Here is a 12482-nt window from a genome sequence, read left to right on the forward strand (position 1 = left end):
TGCAGTCAGCACCAGGATATGTGTGACAGTTCTTCACTGTGTTCCTGAATCTTCTTTTTACAAGTATATAGTCTATCTGGTTTCTGACTCGATCTCCAGGACTGACCCAAGTGTATAATCTTCTTTCATGCTGCTTGAACCAGGTATTGCATATTACTAGATCGTGTCTTTCAGCAAACTCTACGAGCATTTCACCTCTTTCATTCTGCTCTCCAAGTGCGTATCTCCCTGCAACTTGGCTGCCATGATCCTTCCCAACTTTGGCATTGAAGTCTCCCATCAAAAACACAACATCATTGTTTTTCGAGCATCTCATCACTTCTTCTAGGTCGTTGTAGAAGTTGTTGATTTCTGCTGTACTGCTTTCCGCTGTTGGCGCATAAACTTGAATTATCACCATTGGTTTTGGCTTGACCTCCAATCTCACGAGTAGTATCCTCTCTGATTTTGGAATTATGGCACTGATTTTATCGCTGATTCTGGTATGTATTAATATACCCTCACCTTGTTCGTGTGTGTCTTTCCCAGCGAAGATCATTTCATAATTCTCATCTACCCGGTATCTACCGTTTCCAGTCCATCGGGTCTCACTTACTCCTAACACGTCGATTTGCAATCTCCTGGCTTCTTTAATTACACTAGCAAGTTGTCCAATTTTATACAAAGTTCGTACATTCCAGGTTGCGACGTTGATGTTGTTCCGCCTTGTTTTAACTCCGCGTATTCTTAGCACCCTATCCGGCTGCCTTGGCGGATGAGGATCAGCCTGACGGAGACTTAGGGCCATTGCTAAATTGATGTCCGTATAATTCTAGGGAAATATAATGGTGTTGGTTTCCCGTTGCCTTCCACCATGATTTTCTGTTGGGGTTTACTCCCTTAGCCGAATTTGCCAGTTTTTAGGCGCTGGTATTCGCCTACTCACTCTGAAGCTCTTGCGCTTCCCTGGGGCTGGAACGAGTGAGTTGTTGGTGTTCTGCAGCTCTTATGCATTCTTGTTTGTAATCCGGATTTATGTAGAGGCTTGGCCTTCGACTTGCCACTCCTCCCCGTCGTTCCACCAACTGGAGAATTCTGCTTTAGCCATGTTTATCGATTCCGAGTCCATCGAACAGCAACATGTTACCACTCCGCACGACGTGGACGCGCAGAATACCCCTGGTGTTGTCTTCGCCTTCTCATCTGTCCTGGGGGACTGGCTCCTCTTGATGATCCGAGCTACTACCTAGAGACTACCTCTAGCGACAACAACCTGTGCCCTCGCGGAGCCATCATATTTTACAGTCTACCAATGATTTTTTTCAATAATTTTTTCCAAACTAATTCAAACTACATGAATCAATGGAGGAGTGATTTGATTACACCACACCTACTATCAACGATTAGAATTTAACAATGGCCATTCGCGAATACGTAATACCATGTAGGTATGCAAATTTTCTACTTTGCATATATCTACTGGTACTATTATGGTAGTAGGCATATTGATAATACGAAAAGAGGAAAATTTCTACATGAATATACGTATGATGACTAAATAAATTCATGCGTTTTTAAAAACGAGGACGAGAATTTCCATTTTTGTACTATTTATCAGGCAACGCAATGAAAAACTAACATCACGGGATTATATAGAAAAGGTAGCGAAAGGCAACTGATGCGGTTTATTGTAAGAAAATCCAGAATATTACGCCGCCTATATAAGCAGTCATCATCAATCTAGACTTCCAACAAAAAGCTTGTCACGATAGAATTAATAACTTATAAATATAAGGGTTCTTTTGATGCTATAAACTTTCTATTTTGAAATACGCACAAGCGGAAGAAAGACTTGACATCGCCGAGGTATGCTGAAACCTGTCGTACCGTGTATTCGCCTTATTCGCTTGCAAACCATGTACGTACATACGATTGTAATTCCTTCGAGTTGCCTTTTCAATATACCAACATTATGCGTAAAATTAATCGCTTGTATTGTACCGCTGCCGTCTCCGATGAAAATTTGTTTTATCCTAACACAGCGCTTAGGTATAATTTTTTCATAGTTTCGTTCAGCGCACAGCTACCTAAGCTACCTAGTACCGGCAATTTTGCTTCGTTCTTCAAAACAAACAGTTAACTATTCTACTAAAATTTTTCCAACACATCGTGACCGAAATTATTTCTCACACTCAGCGCTTTCGACTTTCGAGAAATCAAATGCAAGAAATTTGAGAATTTCAATGAAGTATTTTGAAGAATTGTATCAAGATAGACTGAAAATTCTTCTTTTCATTACTCGTTGGAAAGTTTCTCAAAACAGCAAATGAAAAATGATCATCCTAGCTCTCTTAGTTCTGATATTTTTGACACAAGAATCGACAATGAATTATTGCTACGATGTCATTTTTTCCACCGCACAGCATCGTGAAGTCGAATTGTGAGGACATTTTTAAAAATATTCCCGTCTCATAAACGCATTCAGGAAAAATTTTTAATTTTTAATGTCCCTGTTGAAACTAAACATGTATTTTTCGGAATCTGAAATAGTTTGAAAAAATTTAACCTACATAAATGTACATACCCATTTTTATTAAAAGTAATACTTCATTTAAAAAATTTACGATAAAACTTTCATGAATCTTGAAAAACTATTTTCCACGAAGAATTTCCCAGTTGAATCTAAAAACCCTATCAAACACTTCCACATTAACTTTGAATAAAAATGAAGGTAGGTCTTTTAAGGCTTCACAGAATGAATAGAAAACTATGAAAAATCACCAAAAAAGTACGGTAGGTAAGTAAAATATGCACTTAAACTTCTATTTTTTTTTTTCACTAATCATCCACTGAGTAGGTAATGAGTTGTTAATCGGCACGTGAATTTTCATTTTCGATTATTTGAAAGAATATTTTCACAAGCTTTTAGGAAAAAAATAAAAACTAAAAATCCCTAGAATAGCTTGTACCTACACAATATGCGTAAGTTTGCGTATTTAAAAGTTTAACTTATCTCAAAATTGAACGCAATAAAGTCTACCGGACCGTTTTCGTGAGCTCGCTCATTGGTAGATATAATATTCAAAATTATTTCATAATATCAATGCAATGAGAGCTTTGGGACTCTAAAGAATGTTGACGTAGTTTACGCAATGAAAGATGGATGATTTACTCACTTCTCCTTATACCTATATACACAGACACACACGCTGAGTTTTTATAACCGTATCTATCTCACACAACGACTAGCATATTTATTTTCTTATGCTGCTTTCTCAACTTGGCAAACAAATTCCATCATGTCAGAATTTTTGTTTGTGTTATTTCCTCGTTATTACATTAAAATACAATATTATATATTCTTTGAGTTTTCATAGGTAGGTACGTAAGTTGCTGAACATCTACATACATATTATATTCTTTCACGCAGGATTTCTTAGGATGTAATAAAACTACGCATATTTTTATCGACAGACAATAGAAAATTTTACCCTTACATGTATGTATACCTACTATAACAAGGCATCCACTTTATCCAGTTATAACCTTATATTGGTTTCAAGAAATACAGAATTTATATTATGGTGATGGAATTATAGCAAAATACCTAAGTCAATTAAATAGACCATTGAATGATTAGGTACTCACCATTTTATTATTAATTTCATGGAAATGTATTTCACAGACTTTTTCAACAACATCTTCTGAATGGAAGGTGACAAAACCAAATCCTGCACAGAAAAACAAAACATAACTTAAAATAATTTGTTGACTATTATAATTATTTAAAAGTATTTACGTAGGTAGGTAGCATTTTTATGGAAAATTACTGGATCCGATCAGAAGTTCAGACATTCCCTGAATTGAATTCGATCTCACCAGATTTACTCAGATCTGATTAGATCAAAGTTTTGATTTGTATTAAACCTGTTCGTACTTGATCAAATCCAGTAGAAGAAACCTGATTGGAATCGGATCTGATCAGAACTGTTGGATCATAACTCAACCAGACCTGCAGGCTGTAAGTATTATCAGATCTGATCAGAACCAAGCATTCCCCGGACCCAATTTAATTAAACCAGACTTAATCAGATCAGAGTTAACCTATACTTAGATCCAATCTTTCTCCTTTTAGGTTATGACTTTTCGAAGTTAATGAGTAAGTAATGCAATAACTTCAATTCAACAAGGGGCAATTCGACTGAAAAAAAAAGTAAAATAAAAAAGTAGATGGCAAACTTGAGCACAGAGCATGAGCTGTCAACTTGCAGCATCTGTTGTCACAGTAGCAACAATAACAACATTAAACATAAAAATAATTAAACGTTGAAAAAAACTACCTAGTTTTTTACTCGAATCTTGCGAAGAAAATTGGCGAAAAGTGAGCTCATACAATGACACATCTATTATACGTACGTATTATTAGATGGTTCCATTTAAATAACAGCGGACTGCACAGCTATCGAAATAAAATCACCGAAAGAAGGAAATGAAAAAAAAAATTAATGCACTATTTCTCGAAGTAGGAAATACGATTTTTATTTCCGACTGTCATTCAGACAAAAAAATTGTTCTCATAACGGTATAGTCCCCGCTGGTATTTGAAAAATTAAAAAAGAAGAAGAAGAAGAAGAGAGATAGCAGTATCGACTGATAAACGAATTCTGGTCCAAGGAAACTAGCAATGTCTACGAATTGGTGGGAGTTTTTAGGGGAAAGCTTTGAAAATTATAATTTTCGAAATAACATTTCAAAAATGAATTCGATCGATAAAAAGTACATAATTTTTAAAGCGTATCAGACTGTTGGGACATATTTTTTTTTTTTTAAACAAAAGCTAGGGAACATTTTTACAATTTTCATTAAACCGAAAATGGTTATAAATTTTTATTTTTTCTTCTATTCAATTTGGCGTTTATTTAAAAATTCCATTTCAACGTTTACAATACCTACATTGAAACGTTCGCGAATTCAGTATTTTTTTTTTTTTTATTCTTTTGACAATTGTCAACAAGCATCGTCGCTTATCGTAGCTTTCAAATATTTCTTACTCGTATACATATCAACATAGGTACACTGTAGTAAATGCATCCGATATCACGGAATTTGATTTTTCAAAAGAGAAGAAAAAATTGTAATTTCGATAGCGTCTTTCATTTTGAAATGGGTAACAAGGGCTATTTTCTTGTTGTAGTATTTTCTGTTAGCTGTGCCGACCTGCGGTTGATTTTTTGTACCATGATACGCGATAACACATTTCAGCATGACATTTTTTTTCTACAAATAGTAAGCGAAACCGTTTGGTTTTTTCGCGCGTTTTATCTTTTTCTTTCATATTTTTTTTCTCTCCTGCCCTCTTAAATTATATCTTTTTTCAATTTTTAGCATTTCTAAAATGCTTCTGTCGCAAGTGACGCGTACGTTTGACACGGATGAAAAAACAACTTGACGGATTTTCTTTCGGCTACGATGATATATCTTTGCGTGGAAAAAAACCTATCTATCTACCGCCATGTGTTAATGTAAAAAGTTTGATTCACGAAAACGTGTATAAATTTCGAATTAATTGTTCCATGCGTTGCAATACTTGATGTATACGCGCTAATGGTTTATTTTTCTCTGTTAGGTACACAAAACAGGGTACCTGTAAAACGAGCGACTAAATAACGATAAGTAGGTATGTACCTACTTGATCGAGTGCCACTGAAAAAAAAACTCGAATTGCGTACGTTGCCTATCTTGAACATTCAAAAACAAATTTTGTCGAAAGAAAAAAATTTCAATAGAAGGTACATATGTACATGTACATATATTACAATACAGCACCGAAAGTTACATATATCATTACGTATATCATGAAAGCGCGTTTTCAGCACCGCATGCGCATGCGCACTTCAATTTATGTACTTTTGGTGCTTAGAATCAAAAAATAACTTTTTGGTCCCAGAACTAGGTGGTTCGTAAACAGAGGAGTGGGAAAACGCACTTTCACGATATCAGTAATGAAAATGAAATTTCGATCACTGGGGTGGGCAGGAGATACATTTCGTCAGATGAGTTTTTGCCCTAGTTGTAAATTGAAGGAGCTACGAATAGATTTTGAAAAAGTATAAATTATTTCACAAATAGGTACGCGAGCATTTCTTTTTCGAGTGAAAAACGCACGTTAAAAAATATGAATACCCAAGTATATAAGGTTATAAAAAAGAAATTTATACTCATTTTGAATTATGACTTGGCGCAGATTTCACAAATACAGCAGGAAAAAAATCTTTTCAAATGGTCAGCACAAAAGTACCACACATTCCAACAAACCGTGCTCATTTCAAAAGTGGGTTTCTTTTTATTTCGTTATCTGAAATAATTTTACTCCAAACGTGCTGTACTTACAAAAGAAAAGAATTTGTCCGTGCCGTGATCAGATTTATAACCACCGGATACTGTTCCACAAGAAGTGTACTTATCAAAAGAAAGGCCAACCGGAACACGAATATTAAGGAAGCGTAGATTTTTCAAATACGTACTTACAAATGAAATTTCAAAGAAGTTCTTAAGGTCGAAGATAGTCGTTAAGTACAAGTTTAAAAAGTAACTTTTGATTCTTTTTATAAGCACGTCGTCAACAAATTCGCTTGATTTGCATAGTCTTATATAGATTTACAGTCTTCAATTTGTTTCTCAACGGGGAAAAAAAAAAGAATAAAAGGAGTTATCGCTGTACTGCAAACGGGCTCACCTATCAAGTATCTGGTTATTAAAAATGCTGGCGAAATTTCGTATTTTTTAAACTCGTTCAATCGTTCTAGAAAATCTTGTTCTTCTTTTTATTGGGAGAATTGGAAGAAACCCGCTGGCGGAAAGAAGAGGGTAAAAAGATATTTTTTTTTACAATTCATATCTGTATCTAAAATATTTATCTATGCAAATCAACTTTTCCAAAATCCAAACATATCAATTCAAACAATGCTTCCAAGTTCTTACGCAAGTACCGTTAAGAATACTCGTATGTTAATTGATTTGCATAACCAGTTCGCCGTAAATACAACACAATGGGGTAGATATTGTTATACGTATCAGGAACAAAAATGGAAATCTGATATGTAGAATCCGGTCACAGTGTTGCCAAGTCAAATTGAAAAATACGCGAAGACGCAAGACGCGTAACACTGGCTTTTGGCATGTTTCAAACTTTTAGCAACTGTGAAAAAAAAGACCAACTTTCCAAAATTTCTAATTACATTAAATAAAGTCAACATTTAGATATTAAATCCGACTCCTGAAAACTGGAGAAAAAAATTAAAATTGAAACTTTGTGGCTTAAGAAGCAATCAATATATTGTAAAACATGATATTTTTACTCAGGAAAAATTCGGAAAAATCCCCGATAAAAATTCTTAGAATTTTTGAAGAGATCGGATTCCTCTTAATCTGAGCTTTTTAATTCACGACTTGGCAACACTGTCAGGTCTTTTCAGCTACGCAATTTTCGTACGAGCGTGGGGTCGGAAGGAGGAGGTGAGCTCCCAATTTTCCCGCATTTGAGATTCCCTGTGAAACTGCCAAAATTTGAACGCTTAAATCTCAATACGGTTTAAATTCAGAGCAAATCTGTTTGCAGGACTATAAAGAAATTATAGATGAAAGATTTAAAATCAGTAATTTATATTTAAAATTGGAAAAAGTTGATGTTGAACCTGTAAGGTGAAAGTTGGACTTTTCATAATCAATACCAAGGTTGAAAGCTACCTACCATTTCAAAATGTATTAATTTGAAAGCGTAAAGTTACACCCCTCCTCCCCACCACAATGTACCCACATTGCTGCAATTTTTTAAAAAGTCGGGAAAAATCTGATAAAAATGTGATGTGACAAAATGTACTCGTATATTTTCCTAGCTGAAAATTTTCATTAAATTGGTTTGTTAAAAAGTATTCTTAAATGTAGCGCGTAAAAAATTAAAAAAATGCAAAATATTAAAAAAATAAAAATAAAAAATAATACTTTGGTACGTCAAAAAAGAACAAAGAATTATAATATTCGCACCTATACAAATAAATAAGAAGAATAAGTATGCAAATGCACATAGAAATCTCATCCCTACTCAAAATATTGAATTTGTTAAGTACTATATTAACCATCTCGTTGATTCACCCCATACAAGTTTTCAACTATAGGTTGACGAGAAATGAATATGATCAACATAGCATTCAATTCATATGGGCAAACCTTAACATAAGGCTTAATGAGGAATCTGCGTTGATACTTGGAAAATTTCCTCGGTTGATACCTCGAGAGTCAGAGACAGTTTGAACAAGGTAAATCATAATGTAATTCAACTTCCTACAAGCAAGTTTAGATCGCAAAAATACGCTCTGAGACACCCTTGACAGATGCGAATCCATCATCATGCCCAGTTATATTAATTTCTGTTAGCTCGTTTACTTTACCGCAGTCACATGTGTTGAAACATCCGCATATACATAATACGAGTATCTTTCACGTGGACTGCCTAAATCGTTATATCTAGCCCAGGATGCACGAACCTTATTTTTCAAAAGTGAAAAACCACAAAATGATTTGGGGTTTATTCGCCAAGATTTCAGGTATGATACCTATTTAAACTAATTTTGAATAATACTCAAACTTGAAAGTTACACGAATGACATTTTTTTTAAATAGGTAGGTATCGTTTACATTTTTCTTTATATATTTGTATTTATGAATTCGTGTGAAAGAGAAATACTAGCATCACACGGGTAAATTTAATAGGCCATTCAACATGGAAAAATACCTAATAGAATGAAAAAATAAGGTCAAATTTTGCGCAGCACATCATATAATTTCATTAGGGAAAAAAACATCACGTGGATTAGCCTAAGATATAGGTAGGTAGTCGAATTAAATAAAATGATGAATATTTTGCCTAGGATTAGTATGGAGGAAAACTGCACGAATAAATACCCATTACGATACGTATACATGTATTTTTTTTATTTTATTTTTTTTTTCAAAAAACAATTATACTTGGCGCATTTTTCACGTTTATATTCGTTTCGATAAACGGGTTAAATATAAACTTCGTCCTTTTACACAAAGTTATACAAAAAATCCGCATGCATTTCGTTTTAAAAAAAATTATTTTTTATTAATTTTTTTATTTTTTTGTACGCCAAGAAAATTACATTAAATGTTTATCCCAGTATAAATTATATGCCCTCGGTTTAAAGAGCTCTTTGTTTAATAAGAAGCTCGTTATCGCAGTAACAAAATTTTCAAACAAGACGCAAGGGGATCGAGTAATTAAGGGGGCTGTTAATGGATTTTTAAATGGACTGTTTTTTTTTTCAAAGATTCGTTTTTGTTGCTTCATTGCTCTGGCATATTTTGGTTATCTCTTTAGCCCTTTTTTTTAAATCGTTAATTCTCGCTTCTTTTACGCATGTACCATATACTTTTTTTTTCTTTTAGTAGATTTATAATTTTAAATTTTATATAAAAACTGTTTTTAAACGCTCTGTTACAAGATGTTCATTGTAGCGTTTAATTTCCTTTTTTTATACGCATAAATTTGGAACACACTTCTATTTCTCGCTGCACTAATTCATTTTTTATAGTTGTGTGTGGTTTTTTTCGTTTTATACTGAAAAACCGTGGAATTAGCTTTCATTATAATGGGAACAAGTTAAACTTTTTTTTTGTGTAAAATCGACAGCGCGCGGCGATTAATCGAACTTTCTCATCGATGTTATTTAGATGTTAAATAATGCAACCGCGCTACAGTATAAGAGAACACTTCAAATATACAAGAGAAAACTACAAGGTCTACGACACGAAAATTATTCACAAATAAAGCTGCGTAAAAAGCAATACAAATCCATCAAATGAAAAAAAAAAAAAATCACAAAGCGTTATAGCTGTAAAAAAAACAACAACCGAAGAATGATAGAGTAGCATTTTTCAAACTTGGCAATTTTTGGAAGTAAAAACCAAAAGAGTGGTACGGTTAAGATTAACAATAGAAACGAAAAAGCACTTTAAAAAGTCACCCCATCTAAAGGCACTCATTGACTGAAAACAATGAATGATTTAGAACTTTTTTTCAATAGCTGTTTCTATTATGTTCCAGGACGGCTACCAGCTTTTTAATCACGTTTCTGGAATGCGGTTACCATGCATCACCTATTAGAAAATACGACCAATTATAAAAATTTAGAAAATACTTGGCGAACTTTTATCATTGTAGTTTGAATTATGGCTAAAAACTGACGTACAAACCGCCCAACGTAATTGGACGTACGTTAGTGTAAAAAATTATAGCAATTCCATTCTCGAGTAGGTAATTTTATACGGCAACACTGAAATTTTTCGTCGTCGTTTTCTTCCCTAACAAAAAAAAATCCCGCCGAATAATTTACGATATTTTTGCAGAAACATCGCACCGTTTACGTTATATTAATACGAAATAATGACATTTTTTTCTCGCTTATTTTCTTCACTTCGGAATATGAAAAAAATATTAATCAATGTTAAGGGATAATAAATGACACGGGCGTGTTGCGGTGATTCAATGCGTACAGCTTATAACACAGATTCATCGATTTTCGATTATTCGATGCACTGATTATTGAAATTAAAAAAAAAAAAAAAAAAAATGTAAGTACATTCCTACATCTAGTGGTATTTGATTGGGTATTGTAACTCGAAAGGTTGAATAATCTATGTCTTCATCAATTAAATTACACGGATTCGAAGTTGAAATTTTAATTGTCTAAAAAAATGCTTTCAAAATATTATGCAGACTTTTATTTTTTTTAAATTATTGAGAGAGAAAGGAAAGAGTAGGGGTGAAGAAATTTTAGAATAACACATCGAGAATTTTCACAATAATATTAACACCACTAAATAGTGGAAATAAGAAGAAATGTTGACAAGTTTTTACCTCAAAACAACCAGAGGCAAATTTAAAAAGATGGAAGCAACATTTTCGTGTAGAATCACGGTTAAAATCAATAAGAAAGAGCTAATGGGTTTTATAGTGCTCACAAAGTTTGAAACATGAAATGAAAATTGATTAAAAAAAATAAGAGGAAAAATTCAAACTGAAAATTATTTTTAAAAATGAAAAACGTTCTTTTCAACAATTTTCACAGCATTTCAAACTTTTTTTTTTAGAAAGTTTGGTCATTTTTTGACCATTTAAATTAATTTTTACATTAAAAAAAATGTTCGTAACATTTTTAACAATTATGCAGGGTTTTAGAACATCACGAAAGTAATATTGAATTGGCCATGTAGGTATGTATAATAATAATACAAATACACTACACAGATATCTACATCACTGTAACAACAGCGAAAACTTTTCAAAAACTTCTCACAGAATATTCGTACCTACTTGCATAAAAAATAATAATAATGAAATCTACGCCCAAGTATTGTGACGTTGAATTTTCATGTTTATTTCCATTCTAAAAAGAATTCTACATCAAATGGTTTTTAGGTGAGCACTTGCATTGTGCTGAAATAGGTAACAGAAAAACACTTGCAAGTGACAGATTGAAGTACACATAAAAAATTATACGGTGCTCAACAAATATAGCGATAACGCCAACGAGGATAAAATATGCAAAAAGAAGAAAGAAACACGTGAGTTTTGCTTTAAATGATACCTTAACTACATTTACAACACGCGCCCGCATTGGAGAAATTTTTTGCTTCGCGAATGAATTTACTTGTACAAATACCTATTCTATGATTTTAATTTCGCAACTATCGTCGAATATGTACTCGTGCTCGTGCTTGCTTTTTTGTCACTGGTATTGAAAAATGTTATACCGAAGTATGCGAGATAGACCGTCTTTAATATTTTGTTGAAAACAAAAAGGCTGCCTTTTATCCATTGCTGATTACGCAATAACGTACGAGTAAATAGGATTGTTGACATTTAAAATTTGAATGAGCGAAATTATTCAATTACCAGGGCATAGAAGAGGTGTAGCTGAACTAAGCTGAACGAAATGAAATTTTTTGAAATGAGGCGAAGGGGACGATAAACTTGAAAATTTTAGCTTTTAAACTTTCAAAATAAATACATAATATGTTCTATCAAAAAATGTCTCTTTAATAAAAAGTCTCCCAAAAGTATTCCAAGAAACACACAAATTAGGTAATAATGGATCACATAAAAAATCAATTCTAAGCAGAAATAATAATCAATCAATTTCTTGCATTTGAGAATTTTATTAAAATGCAAAGTATGATTCTTTGATTTTTTTTGTCTAAAAATTTATGAAACATTAGGAAATCGATTCAAAATCATTTGCAAATCTAAATGTCGAAGTTCCTTATCGTCTTAAATCAGATATTTTGAAAGTAAGTGGGTATTATAACTACGGGTGCAACTGGTAAGTAATTGAGAAGGTTGCCGTTTGCTAAAGCGAGGCTATGTTTTTGTCGCAGATGAATTTATCATTTTTCTTATTGTAGAAAATGATTTACCATCG

General features: G+C 33.2%; 1 protein-coding gene across 2 annotated transcripts in view; it reads right to left on the reverse strand.

Moving 5' to 3' along the window:
* Positions 1–12482, reverse strand: part of Rbp6 (RNA-binding protein 6) — a 324961-nt gene that overhangs the window by 39160 nt on the left and 273319 nt on the right. For both annotated transcript variants that reach the window (XM_065344750.1, XM_065344752.1), the window contains exon 8: positions 3628–3710. In XM_065344750.1, coding sequence (XP_065200822.1) covers positions 3628–3710 — 83 coding nt within the window. The remainder of the gene's footprint in view (positions 1–3627; positions 3711–12482) is intronic.

This window comes from Planococcus citri, chromosome 1, assembly GCF_950023065.1.
Source record: "Planococcus citri chromosome 1, ihPlaCitr1.1, whole genome shotgun sequence".
Taxonomy (NCBI): domain Eukaryota; kingdom Metazoa; phylum Arthropoda; class Insecta; order Hemiptera; family Pseudococcidae; genus Planococcus; species Planococcus citri.